This window comes from Salmo trutta, chromosome 6, assembly GCF_901001165.1.
Source record: "Salmo trutta chromosome 6, fSalTru1.1, whole genome shotgun sequence".
NCBI classification, from domain to species: domain Eukaryota; kingdom Metazoa; phylum Chordata; class Actinopteri; order Salmoniformes; family Salmonidae; genus Salmo; species Salmo trutta.
Window position 1 is genome coordinate 14006430 of NC_042962.1, and position 15264 is coordinate 14021693.

The 15264-nt window shown below is 46.4% G+C and overlaps 1 protein-coding gene across 3 annotated transcripts in view; it reads right to left on the minus strand.

Annotated features, from left to right (window-relative positions):
- Positions 1-15264, minus strand: part of LOC115195482 (phospholipid-transporting ATPase IB) — a 102329-nt gene that overhangs the window by 75258 nt on the left and 11807 nt on the right. Inside the window, exons 1-6 of one of the 3 annotated variants that reach the window (XM_029755366.1) lie at positions 9870-10117; positions 9065-9209; positions 3080-3179; positions 2756-2854; positions 2371-2416; positions 2188-2228 (exon numbers count right to left, since the gene is read on the minus strand). In XM_029755366.1, the coding sequence (XP_029611226.1) occupies positions 2188-2228; positions 2371-2416; positions 2756-2854; positions 3080-3179; positions 9065-9165 (387 nt within the window). In that variant the 5' untranslated portion in view covers positions 9166-9209; positions 9870-10117. Of the gene's footprint in view, positions 1-2187; positions 2229-2370; positions 2417-2755; positions 2855-3079; positions 3180-9064; positions 9210-9869; positions 10118-15264 lie in introns of those variants that run through there. The other 2 variants (XM_029755365.1, XM_029755367.1) reach the window with 2 other exon arrangements.

Sequence of the window (15264 nt, forward strand, 5' to 3'; positions counted from 1 at the left end):
GGGATGGTGGAGAGAGGGATGGTGGAGAGAGGGAGGGAGGGAGAGAGGGATGGTGGTGGAGGAAGAGAGGGAGGGTGGGGAGAGGGAGGGAGAGAGAGGGAGGGAGAGAGAGGGATGGTGGTGGAGGGAGAGAGGGAGAGGGATGGTGGAGAGAGGGGGATGGTGGTGGAGGGAGAGAGGGAGGGAGAGAGAGGGAGGGAGAGAGAGGGATGGTGGAGAGAGGGAGGGTAGAGAGAGGGAGGGAGAGGGAGGGAGAGAGGGATGGTGGTGGAGGAAGAGAGGGAGGGTGGGGAGAGGGAGGGAGGGAGAGAGAGGGATGGTGGAGAGAGGGAGGGTAGAGAGAGGGAGGGTAGAGAGAGGGAGGGAGAGAGGGATGGTGGTGGAGGAAGAGAGGGAGGGAGAGAGAGGGAGGGTAGAGAGAGGGAGGGTAGAGAGAGGGAGGGTAGAGAGAGGGAGGGTAGAGAGAGGGAGGGTAGAGAGAGGGAGGGTAGAGAGAGGGATGGTGGAGAGAGGGAGGGTAGAGAGAGGGATGGTAGAGAGAGGGAGGGTAGAGAGAGGGAGGGTGGGGAGAGGGAGGGTGGGGAGAGGGAGGGTGGAGAGAGGGAGGGTAGAGAGAGGGAGGGTAGAGAGAGGGATGGTGGAGAGAGGGAGGGTAGAGAGAGGGAGGGTAGAGAGAGGGATGGTAGAGAGAGGGAGGGTAGAGAGAGGGAGGGTGGGGAGAGGGAGGGGAGAGGGAGGGTAGAGAGAGGGAGGGTAGAGAGAGGGAGGGTAGAGAGGGAGGAGAGGGAGGGTAGAGAGAGGGAGGGTAGAGAGAGGGAGGGTAGAGAGAGGGAGGGTAGAGAGAGGGATGGTGGAGAGAGGGAGGGTAGAGAGAGGGAGGGTAGAGAGAGGGATGGTAGAGAGAGGGAGGGTAGAGAGAGGGAGGGTGGGGAGAGGGAGGGTGGAGAGAGGGAGGGTAGAGAGAGGGAGGGTAGAGAGAGGGATGGTGGAGAGAGGGAGGGTAGAGAGAGGGAGGTAGAGAGAGGGATGGTAGAGAGAGGGAGGGTAGAGAGAGGGAGGGTGGGGAGAGGGAGGGTAGAGAGAGGGAGGGTAGAGAGAGGGAGGGTAGAGAGAGGGAGGGTAGAGAGAGGGAGGGTAGAGAGAGGGAGGGTGGGGAGAGGGAGGGTAGAGAGAGGGAGGGTAGAGAGAGGGAGGGTGGGGAGAGGGAGGGTAGAGAGAGGGAGGGTAGAGAGAGGGAGGGTAGAGAGAGGGAGGGTAGAGAGAGGGAGGGTAGAGAGAGGGAGGGTAGAGAGAGGGAGGGTGGGGAGAGGGAGGGTAGAGAGAGGGAGGGTAGAGAGAGGGAGGGTAGAGAGAGGAGGGTGGGGAGAGGGAGGGTAGAGAGAGGGAGGGTAGAGAGAGGGAGGGTGGGGAGAGGGAGGGTTAGAGAGAGGGAGGGTAGAGAGAGGGAGGGGTAGAGAGAGGGAGGGTAGAGAGAGGGAGGGTGGGGAGAGGGAGGGTAGAGAGAGGGAGGGTAGAGAGAGGGAGGGTAGAGAGAGGGAGGGGTAGAGAGAGGGAGGGTAGAGAGAGGGATGGTGGGGAGAGGGAGGGTAGAGAGAGGGAGGGTAGAGAGAGGGAGGGTAGAGAGAGGGAGGGTAGAGAGAGGGAGGGTAGAGAGAGGGAGGGTAGAGAGAGGGAGGGTGGGGAGAGGGAGGGTGGGGAGAGGGAGGGTGGAGAGAGGGAGGGTAGAGAGAGGGAGGGTAGAGAGAGGGATGGTGGGGAGAGGGAGGGTAGAGAGAGGGAGGGTAGAGAGAGGGAGGGTGGGGAGAGGGAGGGTGGAGAGAGGGATGGTGGTGGAGGAAGAGAGGGAGGGAGAGAGAGGGAGGGAGAGAGAGGGAGAAAGAAAGTGACAGTGAGCAGCAAGTAGCTTTACTGTGGATGTTAAAGTCTGACGTGTCCCTCAGTCAGAGCAAGCTGCTCAGCATGAGATACAAAGGATACTCAACAACATGGAGAAAGATGCCAGAGAACATTCTGGAGAGGTACAGAATATCACCATATCACCTGATGAGGAAAAACTCTGGGCCCTAGTTACAGGCTGCAACTAGAGTTAGGACTTTTCCCATGTTCAGGTGGTGTGTTGTGGAAAGTGTGGGCTCCATATGTAACCTCTAGTCAGACAGGCTGTTGACAGGATGAGGGTAATAGTACCTGTTTCCATATGATGGTCTGCCAGGCTCCGTTCCTCAGAACTGAGACACAATGACAACAGAGCTGTTAGCCTAAACACGTCATATACTGCTGCTCTTTCCTAAAACACAACTGTCTATTCCCTTAAGCTACATGGAATTCCCTCATGAAACGGACCAGCACGGGTTCACACATGTCCAATACCTGTGGTCTTTTTCTTGTTGACTGTGTTGTCTGCTTTGTGTCTTTGCTGTAAAGAGACAGAGGGGGGGTGTTAGCGCCTTACCAGTCTCCCTCCCTTTTTCTGTCACATTAGATGCACAAGAACGGCACTGTGCTGGCTAAGCAATTGTTTTGGAACAGAGGGGGAGATTTATAAACTCTGCAGGGTGTTGTTCCACAGCGGAGGAGTTGACCTGTGACTGCTGACCTGTGACTGCTGACCTGTGACTGCTGACCTGTGACTGCTGACCTGTGACCGCTGACCTGTGACCGCTGACCTGTGACCGCTGACCTGTGACCGCTGACCTGTGACCGCTGACCTGTGACCGCTGACCTGTGACTGCTGACCTGTGACCGTCCTACTTACATAATCCTCTATGATCTCTTTGATCCCGGCCACAGTGAGGATGAAGATGAGCGGTACCAGGGTGGTGTAGCGACCCGTAGGAGACACATCAGGGATTTGCTGAGGAAGAACGCAGAGACAATGTTGAGGAAACGCTGACGGTTTGTTTAGACACGGTCAGGTCGTCAGTGCAGGTTACAGATAGAAATGTAATGGATAGAGCTGATTTGTTTCATAGTTCTACTCCACAGAGAATCATATGTTGTCTTGACAACACACTTCTATGTGAATGCTCTACAGCGCTGCTCCCTCCAGAGTAAACCACCTGTACTGGGCGTGGCCTACCTGCATCAGGGCGATGAAGAGGAAGAAGGCGTTGGCGGCCCGGCGGATCTGCTCGTACAAGAAACGAGGCAAGAAGGTGAGCACCCCGTACTTAGTGGTACTGAGGAGGAGAAGGAGGAGGGATACATGTACGACACAGGGTTAGTCACCACGGTAATGAAATACAAATACGCACACCAAAAAAGTAATCCCCCGTGGGCTGTGTGTATACTGTAGACAAAAATAGGGAGTTTGATTTTCTTTTTCGAAAACTTTCTCGGTGTTCTCCAGGGTAACACAGAGCCAGTCACTAGAGTTTAAATCCCTTCTTCAAAACATTCTTCAGAAATCTCCACTAAAATGATCGATGCACATGAAACCCCATTACAGAGACAACACAATTAGACTCAAAATGTCCTATGGCTGTGAAACGGGATTATTTAAGATTAATAAAGTTAATATTCAGTTAATAGTAATTAACACAATGATTAGCATATTTATGTTTTCCCTTTTCTGTAATGCACATGATTTCCAGTGTTCTATTTGTGATGGTCACTAGACCTGTTCTGGATGTTCTGGATTGGATGTTCTGGATTGGATGTTCTGGATTGGATGTTCTGGATTGGATGTTCTGGATTGGATGTTCTGGATTGGATGTTCTGGATTGTTCTCGTAAGGTTTAACAGTGAATGACGTGAGAGCTACTGAAGGTGTAAGGGCCGAGGACACTGTGATTCTTATAGTGGTGATGACAATATGAACACTGTGTGATTCTGTAGCAGCTGGCAAAGTCAGTGCCTTCTGTTTTGACTTGGTACAATCCTCTCAGGCCGATGTGTCTGGTTAGAATATAAAAAGGCCCGTCTCCAGGAGCTGCATGTTGCAACTTGCAATTGAACTGAAATGATTGTGATCTGTGTTTTCAACGACTGCTCTTCTTTCTGTTCAACTAGAAATTCCGGTTACAGGCAGAAAACATTACCGGATCAGGTAGCACATTACTATACCCAGCATTATAACCATGTCATAACAGCTGACAACCTGTCATAATATGGCTATAACACTGTCACGACACACATTTAGACCTGTTGGACATATTTTTATGGCTGGTTATGACACCTACATAAGAGTGTCAAAAGCCACAAAACCTACCACACAAGACAAAACCTTCCATTACACCATAGCCTATGTGTCAACAGTATGTTCATGTTATATAACATGTTCTGAAATGTGAGAATACCCCAAGCCCACAGACCTCCACCGCCTCATCGGGCCGTCTCTGGCGGTCTGGAAAAGGCTTTTTCTCGGCGTGGCCCTTAAAAAAATGGTCTCCCTGCAACGAGCCCACAGTCACACACACAAAGACCAGGATATCAAATAGCAGACGCAACAGCTGAACCGGATACACACACACGTGCAAGCACACACCCCTTCTTCTGGTACCACAGTGTGTTGAGATAAGCACATCTGACCCACACGTTAAAGCTGCTTTTATCTAATCTAACAGACAAATGATGAAGTGTATTTTCTTAGTCCAAGTTAAGTGACACAGGATGGTCGTAATGCTTTATGACAGTGCCATAAAGAGTATTTTATACAAGTTATTTAAAATATGATGGAAAAAAACATGACCGTAAAGAATTAATTACAACAACCAAGGACTTAAGAAACAAACTTTCAAGCGAAAGGAAACTTCTTGGCAGGGAAAAAACACATTGGAATAAATGCAGGTGTCATAACCATCCATAACACAATATGTCACAGGTGTAAATATATGGGTCATGACAGTGTTTTGACCATTTCTGACAGGTTATGACAAGTTATGTCAGCTGTTATGACACATTATGACATGGTTATGACCGTGGCATAACATGTTATGGCGCTGGGTGTCAAGTAAAGTGTTACCAAGGATCTATTATGGGCTGCACAACTTCACACTCCTGCAAATGGATCGAACCTCACTGTTCAAAGCTATATATATATATATATATATATATATATATATATATATATATACATATATATATATATATATATACACACACACTCAGACCAAACCTCCTAAATAGGGTGTATGAGGCCTTGGGAGGCTCACCTTGTCAATCACCTGTATTGCTCAGGCAACAGCAATTATTAGCATTGACAATAGCCAGCAGCTGTAAGAGCTTTTTGAGAGACAAAAATAACTACCAGCCTTCCCTTCAGGGTCCGTCGTTATCCTGGCCAATATAGCTAAGTCAAGGGTGTGTTTGTGTGTACGTTTGTGTGTGCGCATTTGTGTGTGTGTGTGTGTAAGAGAGTATCTAAATCCTCCATCACATGTAAATCTCCTTGGAGATGAGCCCACAGTCACACACAAAGAGCAGGACATCAAATAGCAGACAAAACAGCAGCTGCTGACCCAGATACACACCCCTTCTTCTGGTACCTCAGTGTGTTGAGATAAACACATCTGATTCACACGTTAAAGCTGCTTATATCTAACCTAACAGACAAATGATACACACTCACACACAAGTTCTGTCACAAATGAGTTGGTTGCTAATGTTCGCTGTACAGACAGGAAAAAGTGTTTGTTGATAATGTGGCCATGTCATTTCTGTGATGCTATCAGGGCAGTTTATGGTTGTGGTAAATACAGTATATTGAGATGTAACAGATCTATGGTGGTTGTCTGAGTGTCACTGTGGTTACTGTGTTTGTTAATGAGTTACAATTGTGCCTAGAGACTGATGTATGGTCTGTTTTTACATTTCTTCCCCAATGGTTAAGGTTAGGAAACTGTCGAGTTTAATCTGATCCTAGAGCTGTGTCTAGACAACATCTACGCCACGTATGTGTTAATGGTGGTTGTGTTGCTGTGGCGGCTGATTAACAGGTGGAGGAGACTTTCACTCATGCACAGGGACAAAAGGACACAGATACACAGGGACACAGATACACAGGGACACAGATACACATGGACACATGTACATAATACCTCAATTACCTGGACTAACCGGTGCCCCCGCACATTGACTCGCTATTGTTATTTTACTGCTGCTGTTTAATTATTTGTTCATTTTATTTTCTACTTATCTATTTTATTTTTTTTAAACTTCTTAAACATTGTTGGTTAAGAGCTTGTAAATAAGCATTTCACTGTAAGGTCTTCACCTGTTGTATTCGGCGCATGTGACAAATACAATTTGATTTGATTTGACACAGAGACACAGGGACACAGAGAGACAGGGACACACAGGGAGACAGGGAGACAGGGAGACAGGGACACAGGGACACAGAGACACAGGGCTGTGAATAAAACGTGTAGTGAAGGCAGAGAAGAGGTGGAAGAGGAAAACAGAAGAGGTGAGGGGATAAGAGCTATAGGAATTTCATCTCAGAGTAATCAATAGGACCAGTAAAGCCCTAAAACACAGACATACACAGGGCATGGCTCCAGATCCAGACTGGCCAATCACAGGCCAGTAAAAGGCCTGGTGATCCAATGAGACAATTTGACGAAGGCCCACCTTAATCTCATTAACGGACCTGAAATAGGCCCCTTTCAGAGCAGAATTGAATCTCCTGATGGTAAAGACAGATCGGTGAGGTGTGTTTGCCGATTGCCCCACGTAACTAGGACCTGATGGATTCAATAGGTGGCAGGGTATTGTTCAGGAGGGCGTAGTCTCCTAAATGTTCCAGATAGAGTTGTAGGGCATATAGAGCCAACATGATTTCCTATTCTACATAACTATTCTAGAAATTGTATTTCTATTTGAACATTCCGACATTGCTGCACACCACTGAACTCAACCCTATCTCCTCAAACCAACATAAATACATTGAGGGGTAATAACAAATGTAAACAATACATTGGTCTGCAAAGCTATACGACTCAACATGTATAGCTCCAGTGTTGTCGTCACCATGGAATATGCAGCCGACAGCTGGGAGGGTGTTTGTAAAAGAGATTCCACACAAATGAAGATTCCGTTTGGGCCCTACCCAGAACCCTGCTCAGAGAGATAGCCACACACCAAATCATGAACCAACTGGTTGTGAATGTTGTCACTTTAGAGACTGGATTTAAGGCCAGATCCCCTGCTTACCAGGGTTGGGAACTATTTCAATCCCAGGCAATTCAGAAAGTAAGCCAAATTCCAATTCCAATTTTTCCTCATTGAAAAGCATTGAAGATAATTGTAATTTCAGTGTACTTCCTGAATTGAAGGAATGAGTATCCATTTTAAAATGTAGTGTGAGAAGGTTGTTTGCTTCATCTGATCAGGACAGCACAGAGTAAAATGACCAGTGACCAAACCTAGATCATACAGTAGATCAGGACAGCACAGAGTAAAATGACCAGTGACCAAACCTAGATCATACAGTAGATCAGGACAGCACAGAGTAAAATGACCAGTGACCAAACCTAGATCATACAGTAGATCAGGACAGCACAGAGTAAAATGACCAGTGACCAAACCTAGATCATACAGTAGATCAGGACAGCACAGAGTAAAATGACCAGTGACCAAACCTAGATCATACAGCAGATCAGGACAGCACAGAGTAAAATGACCAGTGACCAAACCTAGATCATACAGCAGATCAGGACAGCACAGAGTAAAATGACCAGTGACCAAACCTAGATCATACAGTAGATCAGGACAGCACAGAGTAAAATGACCAGTGACCAAACCTAGATCATACAGTAGATCAGGACAGCACAGAGTAAAATGACCAGTGACCAAACCTAGATCATACAGTAGATCAGGACAGCACAGAGTAAAATGACCAGTGACCAAACCTAGATCATACAGCAGATCAGGACAGCACAGAGTAAAATGACCAGTGACCAAACCTAGATCATACAGCAGATCAGGACAGCACAGAGTAAAATGACCAGTGACCAAACCTAGATCATACAGCAGATCAGGACAGCACAGAGTAAAATGACCAGTGACCAAACCTAGATCATACAGCAGATCAGGACAGCACAGAGTAAAATGACCAGTGACCAAACCTAGATCATACAGTAGATCAGGACAGCACAGAGTAAAATGACCAGTGACCAAACCTAGATCATACAGTAGATCAGGACAGCACAGAGTAAAATGACCAGTGACCAAACCTAGATCATACAGTAGATCAGGACAGCACAGAGTAAAATGACCAGTGACCAAACCTAGATCATACAGTAGATCTAGTTAGATTTGGGGATATTTTTCCTGAGCAAAACTAATTTCTTTCAAACTTTGAATGGAACTTGTTCTATTCTATTTCATGCTAGACTACTACATGTCTCCCATTACCACCTGAGGCACTTCTATTAACTCTCTGTAGTTACTTTGCTTTCAGTGCCTGCTTTAAAAATACATTAGTCATTATTGATTAAAGGAATAGTTCACCCAAATTACAAAATGACACATTGGTTTCCTTACCCTGTAAGTAGTCTATGGACAAGGTATGACATAAATCCATGCTTTGGTTTAGTTTCCCAGGCACTGTTTCCACATGCTAACAATTTAGCATTTGTGGCACAAATCCCATTCAAGTCATGGGACCGATCATGTCCAAATCAACTGAAAATATCTTAAATTGATTGTGAAGCTCAACAAAAAACCTTATAGATGTTTTGATATGATGCGCAAAAAAAATGCTAATATCAGTCACATGACAGTAGCCTAAATGTTCATGTGAAGCACTTTCCTCAGACTGGCACTAACAGGGGAGTCCTAAAACAACAACCCTATGATGCCTTTCTCCAATCATTGGAGGTCATTTAATACATAATTGATTATAACGTACAACCATAATTTACTGTTCCATAAATGGCCCATTATCTCCTATAGCTTATCAATAATAAGACCATTGGGCAATCACAAAAACTATTTAACTAAAACAAAATGTAAATAAGAAAACTAATTCCTAAAACTATCAACAAACTGTATTGTAGGCAATCATAATATCACAGCATCAGTAAGTGGATGATAATGATGCTGTAGCCAGGTGAGATCTTACCTGACATGGTTATCACAGAACTTGATGTTCTGAGGTTGGTTGAGCAGAATCGTCCGCGCCGTGGCATCTGTGGGATCCGCCTGAAAAGTAGTCCCGGACATCTCATCATCTGCCTTGCGGTAGCCGGCGGATGAGCAAGAGGGTCCTGCACGGTTCGATTGATGGGAGAAAGGTGAGGCTAGGGTAAGTATGTGTGTGTGGGAGACAGAGACATACGAGACTTTGTTTACAGGTAAAAAGTGTAGGGCAGAAACAACAGGTAGGTAGGGCTAACTGTATGCTGATGTAAACTGGCGGAGTGGCGGTCGATGTCAATGACTTTCCCCCCTCCCAAACAGCCCCTCTTCTTTCAGTGCGCTCTCGCCTCGCTCGATGCTATTGCACCATCACCAATACACACACAAGCCGCTCAACGCCCACGGGACCCTCTGTATAGAATGTGCTGAGGGATGTACAATGTTCAAACAAACACCGTTGGTTTGACTCCTTTTATCGTTGCGGAAACCTTGTGTATTTGTTCATCTAACACCATGGGGACTTGTTACATCGTCCTATGTGCGCACAGAGCACCTGCATTATCACCCAAGAGAACCTGAACCGACGCTGCATGAATCGCGCGGCACTGCTTCCATACTGGGTCCCCCCTCTTTTGTGGTTGTCTCGTTTAAAATCAAGGCGAAGCAGCGATCCGCACGACTCGCACACCCACTGAGCGTCGGAGGAACATTTTCTATCATCGGGCTGCGCTAAATAACGCAGTGGGGAGGGAGAGGTAAGCAGTTCTGGACGTTACGGAATAGTTTACCCAGCTGGCACAACGAGCCCCGTTACTCGTCTCCTTTCCCTCGGCCTCGCTGTTGGGTAAGCTCCCGAGTCCTGGTTGTGAGAATAACCCAAGCCCACAGACCTCCGCCGCCTCCGTTTCATCGGGCCGTCTCTGGCAGTCTAGAAAAGCCTTTTTCTCGGCGTGGCCCTTAAAAATTGTCTCCCTGCAACGCGAATTAGATGATGTTCCGACACCAGACAACCGCCCCAGTCTCCCGCGAAGGCTTGACTAGGTGTTCCCATCTGAGGGCGGGCTGAGGGCTCCGAATTTAAAGGGGCAGTAGCCCCCTGAGCGAGGCTGGTATAGTGTCTGCTGTCTGAGATATTTTTTTGCAGGCTCATTTTACCAGTTTATATTACACTTGTAAGGGGACGCGTCAGCCATCAAGAGATCACGTTCCTCAGTTTCCCACACTGTTTTCTGGGGCCTTATAAGGTTCAATCACTACATTTACTATTCAGGGCAGGCTATATGAAATATTAGACACAAACTTTAATATTAGCCCTACTGCAGCTCAATTTCTAACTAATTTCAGGTTCTACTCCAAACTTCACCAGCAATACAACTTTCAATCAATCCTTACACGATTGGGCCCTGTCTGGATAGCCTTGTGGGGCTGGAATTGAAAACATCCATCACTATTCCATCAATAATTCAGAAAAATAATGAGGCAGCAGAGCTTTCCCTCTGTGTACTAAGTTATTTCTGTGTATAGCCTCTGTCAAATGACTAGGCTGAAATGGCCTGGTTGAAAGCAGAGCAGCTGGTCATTATAGCTCCTGATAGCATCAGTATTCATACACATCCTGTTTTCCACTGGACTGGGGACAGGGACACATGTCTAGGAGGAGTGGAGATCACAGTAAGGTCTTGTCAGGCAGATCAGGTAAGCATCCAGCATGCAGGAAGGGACATATGAACCACATACAGGTGTCACAGTGTGGAAGGGACATATGAACCACATACAGGTGTCACAGTGTGGAAGGGACATATGAACCACATACAAGTGTCACAGTGTGGAAGGGACATATGAACCACATACAAGTGTCACAGTGTGGAAGGGACATATGAACCACATACAGGTGTCACAGTTTGGAAGGGACATATGAACCACATACAGGTGTCACAGTGTGGAAGGGACATATGAATCACATACAGGTGTCACAGTGTGGAAGGGACATATGAACCACATATAGGTATCACAGTGTGGAAGGGACATATGAACCACATACAGGTGTCACAGTGTGGAAGGGACATATGAACCACATACAGGTGTCACAGTGTGCGCAGGATTAAAAACGATTTATGCTTGATCTGAAAATGTGGTCGGAGGCTCCGTATGGAGGGTGTGACGCAGTTGTGGACCCTCTAGAGGCTTGCAGAGGCCAAATTGATCTCCGTACCGCATCGCCGTGCGCCTCCCAAATTTCCGCATTGACATGATTGATTGACGGTAGGTGGGGGACTGTACTGTATGTATAAACACAAACTTACTTCCTTGACAACTTCCTTCACAACAGCTCTGCTCAACAGCTCTGCACTGCTCCGCGAAGCGCAAGAAGAATTACTCTGACTTCTGCAGAGGCCGTATCCCTGTAAATGCTTCACGGCCAATGCAGATGTCAGATTGACTATGCAGCGCATTTTAGGATATGTTGAATCCTGCACACATACCAGACACCCAGGAGCAAATGTTCCAACCCCTCATAAAGATTCATGCAGGGAGCCTCCTGGTCGTCTGGGGCTAGTTCACAGGAGACAGAACGGGTCAAAGGTCATCTGAGCAGACTGATCACTGTGGTCACGTTCCCCTGCTCAGACGTTGCATGCATCAACCAATGGTTGCCTGCCACGTCACCGACTGTGCCGTTAGGCACCAGATTTCTATAAAATATGTGGTTAGCTGATACGTAAAATACCTATCCAGGCGTTGTCAGATCTGACATGTGTCAGAAATGCCTGCACAGAGGAACGCACCATGTGTCTCCTCTCTTAGTGGCCTATTGCCCAGTAACCAACAGGCCAATAAATCACCTCCCACCATCTATCTCACAGCTCCCTGGGGAGAGAGAGGAGAGGAGGTTGTGATCACGTAGGAGTGTACATTTTTAGCTGAGGATGCAACAAGGTGAAAGACAATGGAGTGAAGAAGGAATAAGCCAGCTACAGGGCATCATGATGATTTGTTTTGATTAGGGCTGTCCCCGACTAAAACAAGTATTGGTCGACTGAAAGTCGTCTGTTCTTTTGACAAGTCGATTGGTCGACATTTTTAAACGCGTACTCTTCCATATGTAGACACACACTATGTATGCATTGAGCTTGTCTAATGCTTTAATAAGCACACTGTTTGATGAAATAAGACACATAATGACTCAAGAGGGAGCCAGAGATCAAGATAACCAGAAGAAAAAACCTTAACCTGTCCCGACCATCCTCCTCCCGCTCCTACTGGCTTTCGCAGATTCTTCCGCTACTCTGCTGAAGTTGCCGGTAATAGGCAACAAACTTTCTCATGTGGAATGCCAATTTATCTTACCATTTCTACCAAACTGTGTGCCAGTTATGGTTTTCATATGCACATTTCCATGGAACAGTTTCATTTCATTTATAATAACGTCTTCATATCTCAAAATCATTGTCATGTGGTTAATCAAAATTCAATCCAAATCTAAATGACAAACATAAAAAGTAACTTCTATTGCCAACTACTGTATGTAAAAATAGCCAATAAAGCCAAATAATAAAAACACTGCAGCCTGAAGGTAGAAAATATCCGGAGAAAAAAAAAAAAATCCTGTAAATCACATTGGCTACGCATGGCCTGTCTGCAACGAACTTGAAACATTCAACCTGGGTCTGAGTGTGCAAAGCTGTCATCAAGGCAAAGGGGGGCTACTTTGAAGAATCTCAAATATATTTTGATTTGTTTAACACTTTTTTGGTTACTACATGATTCCATATGTGTTATTTCATAGTTTTGATGTCTTCACTATTATTCTACAATGTAGAAAATAGTAAAAATAAAGAAAAACCCTTGAATGAGTAGGTGTGTTCAAACTTTTGACTGGTACTGTATATATATATATATATATATATATATATATATATATATATATATATATATATATATATATATATACACACACATATACAGTGGGGCAAAAAAGTATTTAGTCAGCCACCAATTGTGCAAGTTCTCCCACTTAAAAAGATGAGAGGCCTGTAATTTTCATTATAGGTACACTTCAACTATGAGACAAAATGAGAAAAAAAATCCAGAAAATCACATTGTAGGATTTTTAATGAATTTATTTGCAAATTATGGTGGAAAATAAGTATTTGGTCACCTACAAACAAGCAAGATTTCTGGCTCTCACAGACCTGTAACTTCTTCTTTAAGAGGCTCCTCTGTCCTCCACTCGTTACCTGTATTAATGGCACCTGCTTGAGCTCCTATACAGCATACTAACCTGGCCCTGGGAAGGTGAAACAGACCAGAGCCCCTGTACAGCATACTAACCTGGCCCTGGGCAGGGGAAACGGACCAGAGCCCTTATACAGCATACTAACCTGGCCCTGGGCAGGTGAAACAGACCAGAGCCCCTATACAGCATACTAACCTGGCCCTGGGCAGGTGAAACAGACCAGAGCCCCTGTACAGCATACTAACCTGGCCCTGGGCAGGTGAAACAGACCAGAGCTCCTATACAGCATACTAACCTGGCCCTGGGCAGGTGAAACAGACCAGAGCTCCTGTACAGCATACTAACCTGGCCCTGGGCAGGTGAAACAGACCAGAGCTCCTATACAGCATACTAACCTGGCCCTGGGCAGGTGAAACAGACCAGAGCCCCTATACAGCATACTAACCTGGCCCTGGGCAGGTGAAACAGACCAGAGCTCCTATACAGCATACTAACCTGGCCCTGGGCAGGTGAAACAGACCAGAGCTCCTATACAGCATACTAACCTGGCCCTGGGCAGGTGAAACAGACCAGAGCCCCTGTACAGCATACTAACCTGGCCCTGGGCAGGTGAAACAGACCAGAGCTCCTATATAGCATACTAACCTGGCCCTGGGCAGGTGAAACAGACCAGAGCTCCTATACAGCATACTAACCTGGCCCTGGGCAGGTGAAACAGACCAGAGCCCCTATACAGCATACAAACTAACCTGGCCCTGGGAAGGTGAAACAGACCAGAGCTCCTATACAGCATACTAACCTGGCCCTGGGCAGGTGAAACAGACCAGAGCTCCTGTACAGCATACTAACCTGGCCCTGGGCAGGTGAAACAGACCAGAGCTCCTATACAGCATACTAACCTGGCCCTGGGCAGGTGAAACAGACCAGAGCTCCTATACAGCATACTAACCTGGCCCTGGGCAGGTGAAACAGACCAGAGCTCCTATACAGCATACAAACCTGGCCCTGGGCAGGTGAAACAGACCAGAGCTCCTATACAGCATACTAACCTGGCCCTGGGCAGGTGAAACAGACCAGAGCCCCTGTACAGCATACTAACCTGGCCCTGGGCAGGTGAAACAGACCAGAGCTCCTATACAGCATACTAACCTGGCCCTGGGCAGGTGAAACAGACCAGAGCTCCTATACAGCATACTAACCTGGCCCTGGGCAGGTGAAACAGACCAGAGCCCCTATACAGCATACTAACCTGGCCCTGGGCAGGTGAAACAGACCAGAGCTCCTATACAGCATACTAACCTGGTCCTGGGCAGGTGAAACAGACCAGAGCTCCTATACAGCATACTAACCTGGTCCTGGGCAGGTGAAACAGACCAGAGCTCCTATACAGCATACTAACCTGGTCCTGGGCAGGGGAAACAAAACAAACACCAAACAGACACGCCCCAACTCAAAACAAATCAGGCCACCAAGAACAGTAAAACTTCTCATCTTGATATACCCACACATGCAATCAACAATAACATGTATCCCTCCGTTTCAAGCCATATGCGTGATAATGGTCCATTCTAAATCAAAACAAATTTCACACATTATTTAGTACATGTAAAGACAAGATTAAATCAAGAATAGTCTGATGGGTGACAATATTAGCCTATCAATTTATATATTATATATTATCACTTGTGAATGATGCCCAGCATAAGGCAAGAAACAATGCATACCTTTTTTTAGCGACTTTTTCAAATCATAGTCCCCAACCTGTAGCCTAGCCCATATTTTATGAATGTTTTATTTAACAAAGCAAGTCAGTTAAGAACAAATTGTTATTTACAATGACGGCCTACCCCGGCCAAACTCTAACCCGGATGACGCTGGGCCAATTGAGTGCCACCTCTATGGGACTCCCAATCACAGCCGGTTGTGATACAGCCTGGAATCGAATC